The 14,837-nt window shown below is 49.4% G+C and overlaps 6 protein-coding genes across 6 annotated transcripts, besides 2 other annotated features; 3 read left to right on the forward strand and 3 right to left on the reverse strand.

The window, feature by feature from the left end:
• Nucleotides 1-16: 16 nt before the first annotated feature.
• On the reverse strand, nucleotides 17-2,476 carry FPSE_09438 (uncharacterized protein; the record flags this gene model as incomplete). The annotated part of the gene is made up of 2 exons (XM_009262555.1): nucleotides 17-271; nucleotides 329-2,476. 2 exons carry the CDS (start codon nucleotides 2,474-2,476, stop codon nucleotides 17-19), a joined length of 2,403 nt encoding a protein of 800 aa, XP_009260830.1.
• A 970-nt stretch (nucleotides 2,477-3,446) lies between these two features.
• FPSE_09439 (uncharacterized protein) lies at nucleotides 3,447-4,417 on the forward strand (the record flags this gene model as incomplete). The annotated part of the gene is made up of 5 exons (XM_009262556.1): nucleotides 3,447-3,598; nucleotides 3,664-4,022; nucleotides 4,090-4,244; nucleotides 4,303-4,319; nucleotides 4,366-4,417. The coding sequence occupies 5 exons, from the start codon at nucleotides 3,447-3,449 to the stop codon at nucleotides 4,415-4,417; spliced, it is 735 nt and encodes a 244-aa protein (XP_009260831.1).
• Nucleotides 4,418-4,540: 123 nt separating this feature from the next.
• FPSE_09440 (uncharacterized protein) lies at nucleotides 4,541-5,086 on the reverse strand (the record flags this gene model as incomplete). The annotated part of the gene is made up of 4 exons (XM_009262557.1): nucleotides 4,541-4,665; nucleotides 4,722-4,769; nucleotides 4,832-4,970; nucleotides 5,042-5,086. 4 exons carry the CDS (start codon nucleotides 5,084-5,086, stop codon nucleotides 4,541-4,543), a joined length of 357 nt encoding a protein of 118 aa, XP_009260832.1.
• A 41-nt stretch (nucleotides 5,087-5,127) lies between these two features.
• Nucleotides 5,128-5,163: a repeat region.
• Nucleotides 5,164-6,683: 1,520 nt separating this feature from the next.
• Nucleotides 6,684-9,197, forward strand: FPSE_09441 (uncharacterized protein; the record flags this gene model as incomplete). Its single annotated transcript, XM_009262558.1, has 15 exons — nucleotides 6,684-6,973; nucleotides 7,341-7,406; nucleotides 7,459-7,598; nucleotides 7,649-7,692; nucleotides 7,752-7,789; nucleotides 7,845-7,914; nucleotides 7,967-8,006; nucleotides 8,062-8,117; nucleotides 8,166-8,208; nucleotides 8,259-8,341; nucleotides 8,398-8,557; nucleotides 8,669-8,831; nucleotides 8,887-8,916; nucleotides 8,977-9,062; nucleotides 9,124-9,197. The coding sequence occupies 15 exons, from the start codon at nucleotides 6,684-6,686 to the stop codon at nucleotides 9,195-9,197; spliced, it is 1,383 nt and encodes a 460-aa protein (XP_009260833.1).
• A 2,723-nt stretch (nucleotides 9,198-11,920) lies between these two features.
• Nucleotides 11,921-12,331, forward strand: FPSE_09442 (uncharacterized protein; the record flags this gene model as incomplete). Its single annotated transcript, XM_009262559.1, has 2 exons — nucleotides 11,921-12,206; nucleotides 12,261-12,331. 2 exons carry the CDS (start codon nucleotides 11,921-11,923, stop codon nucleotides 12,329-12,331), a joined length of 357 nt encoding a protein of 118 aa, XP_009260834.1.
• A 78-nt stretch (nucleotides 12,332-12,409) lies between these two features.
• Nucleotides 12,410-12,435: a microsatellite.
• Nucleotides 12,436-13,396: 961 nt separating this feature from the next.
• FPSE_09443 (uncharacterized protein) lies at nucleotides 13,397-14,584 on the reverse strand (the record flags this gene model as incomplete). Its single annotated transcript, XM_009262560.1, has 1 exon — nucleotides 13,397-14,584. One exon carries the CDS (start codon nucleotides 14,582-14,584, stop codon nucleotides 13,397-13,399), a length of 1,188 nt encoding a protein of 395 aa, XP_009260835.1.
• Nucleotides 14,585-14,837: the final 253 nt, after the last annotated feature.

Genomic DNA, 14,837 nt, shown 5'->3' on the forward strand with positions numbered 1-14,837 from the left:
GTCTCCGTCTAGTCCATTAATGTCGTTGCCGTCGTTGTAAGTCATTGACAAGTCTTTCGAGCTCAGTCACCCTGTTATCCACCTCTCTATGCATGTCGATAAACTCCTTTATCGACCCAATAAGGCCTGCAAGCCCTTCACCTCCTGCCTGCTCTACAAATCGTTGCCGGGCTGTGTCTACCAGAGACAGGTAGCCTAGCAAGATGGAAAGATAGCCGAATGCCACGCCGAGCTTTGCTACGCTTGGCTTTAGGTTTTCTTCTGAAGCGGCCTTCAACATATATATTAGTGGTGAATCCATCAAAATCAATGGGTTGTGTGGTTTTACCTTTTGCACCAGAGCCTGGTTCTGCAAGTATACTGCCACCAGGCCATCCAGTTCCCCGCCGGCCATGTTCTTTCGTGCAGGTTCACAACGCTCTAGGATATTGATCCCCATGCCAAGTACAAGCAAAAGTACATCATAAGTTTCTTCCTTCAGACGCTGGTTGCTCATAGTGTCTATGGCCGATCTAAATACTGAGATGATAGCTTTTGAAAGACTTGATAGTAGAAGTCTGTCGCTAAAGGCTGCTGCTCCGTGTTTAGTGTTGGTCATATTGATCGACAGTTTGAGGGTTGCTGTCTCGACATCGCCAGGCTTTTCTGGCCATTGCTGCAAACTGTTTTCTAGGATACGAGCCACATAGTGTCTCTGCTGCGCAAACCAGGGGATCTCATTCTCGTCGTTCATTGCCAGCCCCGACTGTGATTCCAAAATTGATACCACAAGAGCAAATGTCGGGTCAGTTCTTGGGTTTGCGCTCACACAGTTTCCAATAACGATCTCAAGATCGTTTTCAACGTCCTTGACAACCACTGATGAATGTGTCGCGTCGATTTGTTGGCATACAATATTTAGTAATTGAAGCGCAAGCGTCTGTGGCGAGAGCTCCTCAGGGCGCCGCCCATGCCAAATGTCCAACTTTGCGAGACTATTTTTCACCTCGTTGAGTGAGTTTCTGGTTGTCTTGGAAAGCCTCATCTTGCCTGCAGCAATCTCATCGATGTCTTCGGGCACCCTCAGAAGTACACTGAGCATCTCCCCAAGCCCGTGATTGATGAGCTGCTGTAGCAGGTGGGCTGTAGGGTTGAAGTTGAGAAATGTGACGAGAACGGCAGACAGGGCGAACCCGCTTATCACGTCCTTTTCCTGTCCAATATTGGCGGCGACCTTGTCGCGCGTCGCGTGATCCCGAAATTGGCTGATGAATTCTTTGCGCTGTAGCTTCTGGGAAAGCTCCAACAACGCGCTCCTCCTCAGGGAAGATGGAGTGCTGCTCGGGGTTCCTATCCGGGCAAGCAGGTCCTCCATCTCATCGGCGAAGCGGTTGTTGGCCCCAGCTCGCCGTAGCTCATGCACGCTCTTAATTGCAGGTCGAATGTCGTCATCGTCCGTATCGTCGTCGTCCATGGCGAAAGGATCCGGGTTGATAGGTGGGGGTGTAGCCAAAAGCGCATCAAGCTCTTCTTCTCTAGTGGGCATTGTAATCCCCTGGCTGGGCTCGCTGAGTTTTGAAGATGACTCGCTCAGAATTGACCGTGACTGGCCGTAGGTATATTTGACTCGTCGCCCTTTGAGTGCCACTGTGGGACGATTTCTCTGCCAACTTGTGGAATCCTGTGAATGGTTTTGAGAGTTTTGCGACTGCGACTGCGACTGTGATTGTGATTGTGATTGTGATTGTGATTGCGACTGTTGAGAAGTCGTTTCAGCTTCGGTGCCTGTACCGCTGTTCGAACGTGAGAGAGTCCTGACTCCCTCTTTTTCTTGGTCCGAATCTTCCGAATCTGTTTCTGCTCGTTGAGCCGCCAAAGCATCGATCAATCGTGGACGCCGCTTCTTTGGTCTGGGCGGCTCATCGTCGCGATCCCTGAATGCAGGCGGCGCAGGTTTTGAGCTGACCTCAATAGTTGAAGCGTCAGACTTGCTTCGTGACAGAGGCCGAGATCGCGCAATCTTGTCTTTGGGGCTCTTTTTTGTGATCGGTGAGCGGCGAGGGGCTGCTGCAGGTTTCCCGTCGTTCTTCGAGGTTCCTCCCAATGGTCGTCGCGGCAGTGTAGTGGTGGGATTCGATTGTTTTTGAATGATAGATGTTGGTTCCTCGCTGATCATTTCGGAAAGCGCAGCTTGTGGGCGTTTCCGTTTTCTTGTATCCGTCGCATCGCGTGCCTCTGTTTGTCGCTCTGCTCCAGTTCTTGTACGAGTTGGATCATCGGATCGATTGTCAGCAGGTGACCGGGTTGATGGATCTGATGCTGATCTCGATAAAGATGGCTTCGATGGCTTTGTGGCAGATTCTGTTGCGGTTGGCGTAGAGAATGTATCGGCGGTTCGGAGGGGTATCGCGTCGCGCATGAAGCGCTTGCGCAAAGGTTTGCCATACGTCACGATCTTTCGCGGCATGGGCGCAGCTGTTCCATTTCGCGATGCCATGGCGGGCTTTGTTTGGGTATTGTGAGGAGGACGCGACCGATGTTGGGGTTGGATCGGGTCAGGTTATGTGAAGAGGCCTATGATATGCGGCAGGTCAATGTATGATGCCGATGTACCTGTAGCGGCTCAAGGTTGATGGTAGCTGCTACTTGAACCCTCCTCTTTGAGTAAAAAGGCGACAGGCATGCAGCACGTTGCTACGGACTACAGGCGCGAAGGAATTGAAAGAGATGAAATGGAGAGACCTGAATAAGGCAAGAAGGATGATGAATCGTTATGAATTCGGGGTTTTGTTAGTGATTCACAGAGGGTTTCCAGTGCGGGCAGGTTTAGTGCGCCCTTTGCGAAAGCTTAGGTGACTTTGATAACAAAGATGATGCTAAAAAAGAGCTGCATCTGAAACGAAATAAATACAACAACAAAGGTTAATTGGTTAAACTTTCGTTACACAGCAGAACCTATCCTGTCACCTCCGAGAAAAGCAACGACATTGCATCAATTGCTCTCTTGCATCATCTCCACCGCCATCTATTTACTAAATACTCTAAACCAAACTTAACATCAACCCTTGCAAACACTGGCGGTCTCCTCCGATATTGTTCATGCTTGTAGGGTAGGGTCTTTCCCCGCTGTTGGCGCTGCTGGCCGATTGACATCCCCGTTTCGCGCATAGATATATGCATGTGGCTTCGTTAAAGGGAGCTACCTACTGTCTTGGGTAAAGCTACGGAATCTCTTATCCTTGGGGCCTCTTATTGATAGCAAGCTAAGACTAAAGATCCTCTCTTACGCATTCAATCTTGTACACGACTCTTCGTATCGGGGTCCAACTGCCAGCTACAGCTTTGATTCGATTGTGCTCCGCTTGCCCACTCATAAATATTTCAAACTTGAACTCCCCCCGCCATCAATCAATCGGCCCATCACCATAACCCTCTTCCCAAACAACATACCTAACTAACTAGCAAACATGGCGGACAAGACCCAAGATTCTCACACGACACCCGTCGGCCCTGCATACCGTACTCACCAGCAGAAGCCCAGTGCCACCGTCTCTGTCGACGTCAACCTAGACAATGTTCATGTTCTGCCCCAGACCCCTCAGCTCATTGCCCTACTGTCGTATGTCCACTTCCCTAATCGGGTGCCTGCACCTTAAGTCATGTCGTGGAGCTGAGAATGTCCAGGATGATCCGTAGCAAAGAGACGGAGCGAGCAGACTTTATTTTCTACTCCAACCGAATTATTCGTCTTCTTGTCGAGGAAGGTCTTAACCATTTGCCTGTCATTGAGCATACTGTCACTACGCCTATCGGTCGTACCTACAATGGTCTCATGTTCCAGGGCAAGATTTGCGGTGTGTCTATCATGAGAGCTGGTGAGGCTATGGAGCAGGGTCTCCGCGACTGCTGCCGCTCTGTTCGTATCGGAAAGATCTTGATTCAACGTGACGAGGAAACAGCCCAGCCTAAGCTTTTCTACGATAAGTTGCCCGAGGACATTGCTGACCGATGGGTGCTTCTCCTTGATCCCATGTTTGCTACCGGTATGACAACTTCCCGTCTTGTTCCACAGACTGCACGTGTCGCAACTCGTCTAACGCAATCGTACAGGTGGCTCCGCAACCATGGCTGTTCAAGTTCTCAAGGCCCGAGGCGTGCCTGAGGAGCACATTCTGTTCCTCAACTTGATTGCAAGCCCCGAAGGTGTCAAGAACTTTTCTGCCAAGTTCCCTCGCTTGAGGGTCGTTACGGCTTTCATCGACGAGGTTCGTCACCTTGCCTGCCTGTGTCGCTGTAGACCTTTGACTAACCGACTTTCTCCAGGGCCTCGACGAGAAGAAGTATGGAGATTCATTTCACGTTATACGTATGCTGACCATTCAACAGCTATATCGTTCCTGGACTGGGAGACTTTGGAGACAGATTCTACACCATCTAAGGGCAGAATCACGGTGGCGGTCATATATCATATCGAGTCGCAAGCGCAAGCGCAGGGAACGGACTTGTCGAGCAAAGGACGTAGCAAATCTTGGTATTGTTACAGGGCGCGTAAAAGAAACGTTTAATAATCATCATCTCCGTATTGGTCGTCGTAGTCATCTTCGACCGCCGTTCGGTTGCCTCGTCCACCTCCTCGAGATGTGCCACCGTAGCCAGGCTCCGCGGTGTCTTCCTTGGCGACGGCATCTGGTAGAAAATTAGTCGTTGTTGATGGAATCGCGTGTATAATGTTGTAGACATACCGGCCGCGTCAACCCATTCACCATAGACGTCAACCGCAGCGGAGAGGTCTGTCGCGACGTTAGTAAAGCGATGCGCCTGGCGTAAAAGATATTGGTTGTTGGGACCGTACAGTTCACTGCGCACTGGAATTTTTGACCGCAAACACGGCAGTCGAGTTGACCGACGCCAGCTTTCTTATCGAGCTTTACCGAGACTGAGTTTTCATGATTGCAGAAGAGGCATGCGAAAGTGGTGGGAAGGGGATCTTTCTGGAATTAGTGTGAGCGCCAAAAGTTCTTGAGGGGGAGGATGAGAAGGGGGTTATAAGGATGCGACGGACCTTCTTGGGCCCCATGGGCTTGCTTGAGGACTTGCGCTTGCCCATGATGTGATGTGTATTTCGCGATTCGTGCGCGACGGGAGTGTGGAACGAAAGGAAGGAAACGAAACGGAACGAAGCGATGGAATGCCAAATGATGGCTGGCAGTGGATAGGATTTGCTGATGTCAAGCTTTAAACTTAGGTAACTAAGGTTGGGACAAGGTTCCAGTTCACGTCGGGTCAGGGATGATAATGCGTTATCTTATCAGTTCAGCGCAGCGCAGTTCACGGTGACTCTTTCATTTTTCGGTTTTGGTTGCACGTGCTCTCTCTCAAAAAACATCTTTGTTAGTGCACAAGCGCGCGGCAGTTTGGACGGTAGGTGTGTCCATAGGCGACGTGGTGTGTGTAGTGCAGGGAACTAGGCGGGCATTAAGCGGTTTTAGGGTGTTGGAAAAGCTTCCCACTGAGAGCCTAAAAGACGAAATTAACAGGTCAGCTCACACCACTTGAAGCCGTCTCTTATGCCATTTATTTTTGATAACCAAAACTTGGAGGCCAGCTTTTCTGTCACCCATCAGAGCGGCAAAGGAACCGACTGCCCCGCCCCCGCCTCCCGGCGACCTCCGGAGGTCAACACTTTGAACGCCGGTTTCCGTGAAGTCAAGTGAGAGAGGAGATAGTAGATGATGTATCTCTGATTGCCATGCATTAGCATGTTTGAAGACAATAGGGTTAATTGTTTCTATTCTGAAGCAAACATCATATACACTGATACAGTACAGAACTTGACAAGAGTCACGCCATACAAGTTAGACGGTGAGTGAGAGGTCAAGCAGTCAAGCAACAAGTATCATCTTAGGCTTGCACCCAACAACTCAATAAGGCCTATCACGGTCTTCCTAGGTCAGTCTTACTTGGGCACCAGTGCCTCGATGCAGGGGAGTTTCCCTTCTCATATGGCGGGGTAGCGTAGCTCTACTGTTAGTTAGTGGGGAACCTATCGAGGTGAGGCTTGGAGGAGGAGTAAGAGGAGGACGAGGTTTGCTTTGAACCTGCATCCCTCCTTATCATGTGGCCTCTTATCAGCGAATCGTCAACTATCAATTGCCTGTCGAGTTAGATTACACCCGGACACCGTATGCGACTGACTGTGCCTATCATGACTTCTCCTTGTTGGGACAGCTCCCCTCTTCTCTCTCTGTCTCTTCAATCCATGCTAGCCCGATTACGGCGTCCCGTTAAACAAAAGTTATGATCTTATAGGGGTCTTTCCCGCCGACCTGCTGACCTTGAAGGTGACAGATGAGGTTAGGGTAGTACAGCTTGGACAGTATTATCTTGGTATCTACAAATTATGTATTATCTGAAGCTTATGGAGGCATGCCACAGCTCCCCTGCAGATGACGGTTGTTGTAGAGCTCGTGTCACCACGTCTTCCGCCGACCGCTCTTCCTGTTGTTCCGCTCTCCAGTTTCCCCTTTCTCTTTTCTTGTTCAACAATAAACTCTCTCTTCTCTTTTCTTTTCCACATCCGTTTCCTTTCATACCTGCCTTTTCTCTGCATTCAGTTGTTCGCAATTGCATGCACTGGACCCCGACTACCCTACAGACACGCCTCCAACACAACACTTACAACAACATTTTCCAAGCCCGTCATCATGGCGGCCAACGATCAGCAATCCGACATGCTGGAAGCGCTGCAAGAAATTCAGCGCACTCAGGCCCTGCTCGTGAATGCGGTCGAGTCACTCTCTGGTAGATCGATCGACGAAGCTACTGGAGATCATGCCAAGAACAACAGTGGTGATCTGGGTTCTGGTGAGGATGCCAATGACGGTGAAACACCTTCAGTAGAACTTCCTATTGCTTCCGGAGACAAATTGAAAGCCCCCGCGCCTCCTTCCACTGCCCAGCGCCAGCAAGGTCTCACTTCGCGCATCATCTTAACGTGAGGATTTCCTCAACACAAACTTGACTAACACGGCTCGCTCACACAAGGTAACTAGGACTTACCCAAAGCAGATTGGAATTAATCCTTTGCCCATGGACTGGGGTAACTCAGACCCTGTTAAGCGTGGCCCAATCGTAGTTTCCAGGGCTGCTACCACTATTCGACGTCGTAATGGTTCGTTTTTCCGTGCCTGTAATGCGTGTGTGAGTTCGTGTTACTGACATTCGTAATCTGCGTTTAGCTGTTGGAGGTTCGTTATGTATCCCGTTCTACTGACTAGGTCTTTTGTTAACCAGGTTGTTTAGCCCAGTGAGTTACTACGTTACGTTACTTTGGAACGAGACTATACTAAACATGATCGCAGTGGTGGTTCTTACTCGATTTACTATGCGCTTGCAGTCGCCAGCAAGGAGCTGGACAGCGACCACCGGTTTGTCTCCTGTCTAACTACAGAGATAGCTTACTGACAATATCCTCAACAGACCCGACTTCACCAACACCGAGCCCGCCGCCAACATTGGCCCCTTTCCTCAATGGGGAGACCACAAGAAGATTGTCGCGATGGACCCTTGGGGACATCTTGCACCTTGGCTGTTCAAGGACACGATTGAGAAGGACAATGGTATGAATGGCGATAGCTGTCAAGAATACACGTACTGACAGCGCTTTTAGTCGACATTCGACCGACAATCGCAATCACCAAGGCTCATATGAAGGTGGGTGATGAAAGAACTGGTAGATGTCTGGGGAGTGCGCTAACAGAGCGTGCCAATAGCTGCCAGAACTCGCAGAGAGTGTCAAAGCTGGGCGACTGTAAGTCTATTGAAACCCATTGTTTTGTGCCAAATAACTGACAGTCTGTTTATAGGGTGCCTGATGGTAAAGTGTGCTTGAACGATCAGGGTGAATTGGCTGTCACCAAGTTTGCGGTCGAGCCGGTATGTTTTCCAGATCGAAATAAAGCAAGACAAAACTAATACCACAATTTAGGTCTGGTATCTGCCTGGTGTAGCAGAACGATTTGGCATCGGTAAGTGCTCAACATTGGCTTGGTTTCGTTTCGTACACCTGCTGATATCGTATAGATGAGGCCACCCTTCGACGTTCGCTGTTTGAGCACACTGGTGGAAGTTACCCAGAGGTAAGTCGAGTTTTGCATACAAAAGATACATAAGCTGACCTGCCTAAGCTCATTACTCGTGGAGACATTAAGGTCTTCCTCCCACCTATCGGTACGTTTTGCCCAAGACCATTAACATGGTCTATGCTAACATGATTCCAGGTGGTCTCACCGTGTACTGTTTCGGAGACCCTGCAAAGATGTCGGACGAGTCGGCGAAACTGTCTCTGCGAATTCACGACGAGGTACGTTGACAACTCTAGATATTATGACATGTCCAAGCCCGCTGACCAGCAACAAGTGCAACGGTAGCGACGTATTCGGATCTGATATCTGCACTTGCCGACCGTACCTGATCTTCGGTATCGAGGAAGCGGTTAAAGAGGCACAGAACGGTGGCAGCGGTGTTGTCATCTACTTCAGAAAGGAAGGACGAGCTCTGGGAGAGGTCACCAAGGTAAGTTTGCTGAAAACCGTACTTCACTGAAAGGGAGTGGATCTAACTGTGTCGGCAGTATTGTAAGGATAAAATGCAACCTGCATGTCGATCTGGGGTACTAATTCTGGGGCAGTGGTCTACAACGCCCGTAAACGAGGAGCTGATCGCGCGTCCGACTACTTCAAGAGGACCGAGAACATTGCTGGCGTCAAAGACATGCGATTCCAGGCTCTCATGCCGGATATCCTGCACTGGCTGGGCATCAAGAAGATTGACAGGATGCTTAGTATGAGCAAGTGAGTGATTGGCGATCGAACACGTCGCGAAAATAAACGACTAACTTTATCTCAGCATGAAGCATGATGCGATTGTCGGACAAGGGTAAGCGGATGATTCGGTCGAGTCATGGTCGTTACGAGGTTTATCTAACACGGTGCACAGAATCCCGATTCACGAGCGAGTCGAGCTCCCTGAAGAGCTTATTCCAGCCGATTCGAGAGTCGAGATTGACGCGAAGATCACTGCAGGTGAGTGAACGGACCTCAGAGTTCTACGCGCAAGCAAGTCGGAAACTAACGGCGTATCAAGGTTACTTCACCACTGGTAAACGTATGACGACCGAAGAACTGCAGGCGGTCCAAGGAAGAATATGGGAAGAGTGAGTGTCATCCCGCATACCATCTGGAGTAACAGCAACAGAATGACTGACGACTGTGGCAGCTTCGACCATTAAAGCAAATCAAATCAAAGCCAAGGCCACCGGATAGATACGGGCAGACAGTTGGACAAAACAGGAGAGACGTGGCGGGGTGTGGGCGTCAGCTTGTTCCCAAGTTTGCATGTTTCTGCAGGTCGGTCTGAGCCGTTTTGCGTGGGGGAAGCATCTTGATTGATCCAAAGCCATACGATGGCCGTGATGCCAGGGTGCCATCCCATCGGTGGTGTTGGGGTCGAAGTGTGCCCGTCCCGAACTAGGTACCCGGTCAAGGCGTTTGGTGGTGCAGGGCAAATCGGAGGATAGCAGAGACCATATTTTGGAACCACCACGGCCGTTGTAAGCGTCTGTAGAGGTTGCGAGATTTGAAGATGGACGTTGCAGTGTAACTTGTAGAGGGTGGAAGTGGAACTCGGGATGGAAGCCTGCGAAACGAGATAAATGTTCCAACAAGAGTTAGCACCGAATACATTTATGGGCCGCGACACCTTTTTAGTAGCATTGAGAGGGCCCCGTTATTCTTAACCGGTGAGGCGGTCACAGGACACGAAATGGGTGAGCTGTACTCGTTATGTGGAGGACGGAGTCAGTCTGTAAACCCGACGTGAAGATACTGACACTTGATGATAAGGCACTCTCTTAAAAGTGCCTCATCCAAGGCATCCATATGGTCCATGGATGACCCATGGTTCCGAGGTACTACTGGCTGTATGTACATACTCTATGTACAGTACACGTGTAAGGCCTGTCTTTTTCGGTCACGGGCATGATCATGTATGACAGCTGGATCAAGTATGGAGTACATTAATTAGCAAGAGCATGGACCAAGGGGGATGAAATATTAGACGAGCAGACGAGGCGGAAAAGATGATTCTTTAGTCCAGACTCCAGAGTCCAGATAATTAATTAGTTAATTACAGATAGACCAGACAGCCTTGTACCGTTTAAATTGAACTCAGCAACTGTCAGGTCAGGTTCGCCGAGTCTATTATTAACCGTCACTATTACTTTGAGGGAAATACTCCGAAGGTTGGGTTGCCAGCCCTGGCCCGGCTGTCCTGGCTGAACTCTGTTGATAACAGCAATGACTGCCGATTCATCACAATGACAATTAACCACGTCTATCCATGTTGACATGCGATGCTATGCGGTGCAATCGTGCCCAGTATGGACTGCTGGGTACTGGGGCCGTGATAAATTGGGGACCTACTAATTCATTGATTGACTGCGTCGGATAATTTATCTGTTCATCAGGTACGAGATGAATGAGGCCTTCTACCGATATGACTGTAATAATGATAAATGAACGATTTGTTTAGTCTAATTGACCTCCCTGGCTGATTGTTTCCACTTTGAATTATCATCGCATCACCCACCCATCATGCTGCTTTTTCTGTGTGCAAGTGTGTGTGTTTTTGGTCATCTAGCCTACACCATCAAGTCTACAGAGCCAATAAACGCTAGAGGGACTTGGCCTAACCGTTAGGTTTGCTGACCATTCCATTTTCCCTCTTTTCTCGCCCTCTCCCTTTTTTCTCTCTCCTCAAACCAAGGTTTTGGCTAGTCTGGCACTGACATTCGATTGTGCGCGTCCCATCGGTCGGATCTAAATCAGTCAAAAAGTGAATTTCGATACGATGCCAGGTTTGTTTTGTTTTCCTTGGAAAAAACAAACCCTCAGCGTCGCTACCCTTTAAGCGGTATGCACATTGACGACCTGTTGGGTAGCAATGCGACAGTAGCTTGACCACGATTCCCATAGTATTGCCTTACCGCCAGACGTTTCTGTGACCTCCGCTGGGTCCGACAGTCGACGAGTGCCTCATCAGGGCGAGTCACCACTGGCTTTACAGGCTTGACCACCCCTGCAAGTCCAGAAACTGCACCTACGGGAAACCCGCCTGCGGTCCCCGGGGCCCGCGCAAGCCTAAAAAAGGGCCCAGGGGCAGAGAGTCAGAGGCCCAGGATGTCGGACTGGGTGGGGCCCAAAGCCATACACCTTGAGACAACGCACCGCATCGCACAGCGCAGAAAGGGCACACGCACACTCGTTCACTCAAATGCAGCCATAAGCCGACGACAAGTGGCAATCAGATGCCAACAACTGCAGACACTGGGCAGACATGCTTTTAATAACTGACAGCACTCAGTCACTGTGTGCTCGTAGACATACCCCTGCCTGCCTTGCCTTGCCTTGCTCCATCAATAATGACTTTACAAGACTTGGTGCACCACACACGTATGCAAGGCAATGCCACCACCTCACTCCCAACCCTTGTCCATTGCCATGCCATGCCCTGCTCGTCTTTACTTTACCTTACTTAGCTTACCCGCTGTGGACTAACCGCAGCCGTGGTAGCTTAGCTCTGGCACCACGAGGAGGTTGATGTGGATGCCTTGCTTTGATGGACTCTAACTTTGGAATATGTATTGAACCTTCTGCCAGCACATTTCCGACCTGGTCTAAAACCTTTTCGTTTCCATTGTTATTATTTATTCAAATGTGAATCCATCCCTCTTAATTCACTCACCAACTCAAATCAACCCATCCACACAACAACCTTTACATACAACTTGCACATAATACCAACAATGGCCTCTTACACACATAGCCGAAGTGCGGTGAGAGCTCAGCGACGAGACTCGTCATCATCCTCATCTTCACACACAATGTCAAACCGCTCAAGACCACGTCTTCTACGCTCAAGCGCAACTGAGCCTTCAATCACCGTCTCCAATGCTACTGGAAACTCATTTGCTGGTCCCGAGTCGCCACACAGAGCAACTGATCTTCTCAACCGTGTTGCCGTCTATTCTCCGTCTCCCGAGCAAGCCTCCACCCCAGCGGCAATCCCACGCCATAACAGACCCATGTCCATCTGCCGTGATCACCATGAGCACTCTCCTTCCAGCAGCCCTGGAAGCCAATCCGCCGTCATGTCCGACTCTCCCTCTGGTATGCTGCCTCGTCTTCTGACTTCGGGTATCACCCAAACTAATTTCAATCAAGGTTACTACTTTAGCTTTCCCAGCTTTGAGGAGTGGAACCAGGACGACATCACCAAGGACAATGATGATTGAGCGGTGGCGGAAAGAGATGGTGAGGGGATCGGTTATCAAGACCTCAAACCGAAAAAAACGCACACAACAACATCACTCCAACAACAACAACAACAACAACAACATTCATTCACCCAACACCCGCTAGACTCATAACGAGATAGCATTCACCGGCTTTTCCCTGACGGCTCAAAGAAGAGCCAGCGACAGCGAAAGCTACAAAAACCCCGATGGAAGCAGCAAACGCATCGCCCACCAACAACATATCAACGCCAACCTCTTACTGTATTGAGATGAGCCGAGAATGAGATTGTGGCGGGCTGAATGCGCTCTGGGACTAAGGTTTATTGTTGGGTGGATCTGGATTCACGGCGGAAAAGGGCTTCTTGGTAGAAGAGAAGCGACGAACGCTTTTGAAGCCAAGGCTATGCACGATGAATGAGGAATAGCTGCACTGCACTCCCCCTCAAAAAAGGTGGAGTTGAAAGGAAACCAACAAGAGTCTGGGTGAAGCTTAAAAGCCCATTGACTACAAAAAACACAGAAACGCTTTAGATCCATCTGGACAAAGCCTACGAAAAACAGAAAAAAAAGAAGGAAAACAGAGTCAGGAAAAACGGAAAAACAGTCAAAAAAAGAAACAGACACATCGTGTGTATAGCATGGCAACTCATCAGTTAAATCTCATAGCCTATATAAATCATAGAATAGTTACCAAGATATAGAAAAAAAGCATATAATGACATACTCAATCTTGAATGAGTTCTTACACAAGTGACAGTGAAGTGAGTGACGACGTCGTAAGCGGCGATCCTTGTTTCCGTGCAATGTCTCACAACATAATCCTGACTACTAAGCACCGATCGGACTCATAGGTCATAACGCATAAACCGAACTTACTTCCCTGAAACGCGCTCATTGAGTCAAAAGTGAGGGTATGTTATGCGATTATTTAGGTGGTCGGTGTGATCCACAGCGTTCTACCAAACACTCATCTTGACTTTAGTTGGTCACTTCGCTCGGACAATGTTTCATGATCCTGTCAATGCCATTCATTAAAATATCTTCTATTACTAGCTGCCCGCCTTACGATAGTCTCTTTTCTTCAGCCCGCTTCTGTCTGATTGCCGTACTGCTGATCTTGGAAGCGAAATCCTCCGTCTTGCTGACCCCCTCCCCCTCAACTTCCTCGGCATCGAGTACATCAATCTCAAACACCTCAAGTGGCTTCCAGCCTTTTTCAGTTCTACGATCATTAATCGCCTTGCCGCCGCTGCGAGTCTCGCCAGAGACAACAATCGCATCGGCATCTTCCTCGTGAATGGGTGGGCCAAAGGGATCGCGAAGGACTATACATCGCACCTTGACTCTTCCATCACGAAGAGTGGCGATCGTCTCGTCCGGTGTAGATTGTGTCGGAGGTGACGTAGCTGTTGTGTCATACTCGAGTAGTGTAGATAGAAACGATAGGACAGCCTGAGTGCGCTCTGTCCAGGGCTGAAGCTCCTCGGCGTATTTCTTTTTGGCAAGGAGCTCGTCGCTTGATATACCGACCACAAGTGTGCATGTCTTGTCAGAGTCCTTGGGAGGAATATTGAGAAGAATAGCACTCGTGTGAAGCAGAAGTTTGTGGCCAGGATGGAGATGGTCAAAGGTGCCTCCTAGACAGACAGTATTGAAGCCTCTTTGTAGCTCTTCGGTATTGAGCTTTTCCTCTGTTGTCAAGCTGATCCCACCCTCGATAGCGACGAGCTGGTTCTGCGTGAACGTCTGTTTCTTCTCCGCAAGCTGAAGAAACGTGGATAGCAACTCATAACCCTCTTCACAGCTGGGATGATATACCATATCCCATGATCTAACCTTGGTTGCAAACGCAGCCAAGTCTAACACAGCCGTGCAGTTCGCTTCAAACTGGCCCTCGAAATTGGGCTCATAGCGTCGCCCCTTCTCATGGTCTATGAGAACAACTCTCACATCCACGCTTCCCTTTCCAGCGCCAACATCAACAGGAATATCTTCCTTTGCGCAGATGACTGATGTGAGAGTGTAAAGACTGGCGAGGAGAGATTGAGCGGTTGACCATGCGATTTGCTTTGAGTTGGCTGATGGACCTGTAAGAATAGGGAGAGCAAGGCCAACAACAAGAGTTTGGGGAGAAGACGCCGACTTGAGCTTTTGGAGGGCAGATGTTAGAGGGGCGTTGTAGGCTGCCGAGAGAGTGGACGGCGATGAAGGATGAGGTGGTGAAGGTAGTAGCAGAAGTGAAGGCGCCATGATGAGGTTTGTTATTTTGGATGAGAGTTGAGTTGAATTCGAAATATGATTTGAGTCGTAACTACTAAGGTATCTATAATTTGCGTTGGCTAGTAGCTAATTGTGATAAGCTCTCACTACCTCTTTTACATGCATCATATCATGAGAACACACAACCAACAGCTGCTGACGTAGACTCCTCTGAGGATAACTGCGGCGTTCATCTGTGGCGCAACAACCATAACGCTATGGGGCCTTACCTAGGCCCCCACTT

The sequence above is a fragment of the Fusarium pseudograminearum genome, chromosome 4 (genome assembly GCF_000303195.2).
Source record: "Fusarium pseudograminearum CS3096 chromosome 4, whole genome shotgun sequence".
Classification (NCBI taxonomy): Eukaryota; Fungi; Ascomycota; class Sordariomycetes; order Hypocreales; family Nectriaceae; genus Fusarium; species Fusarium pseudograminearum.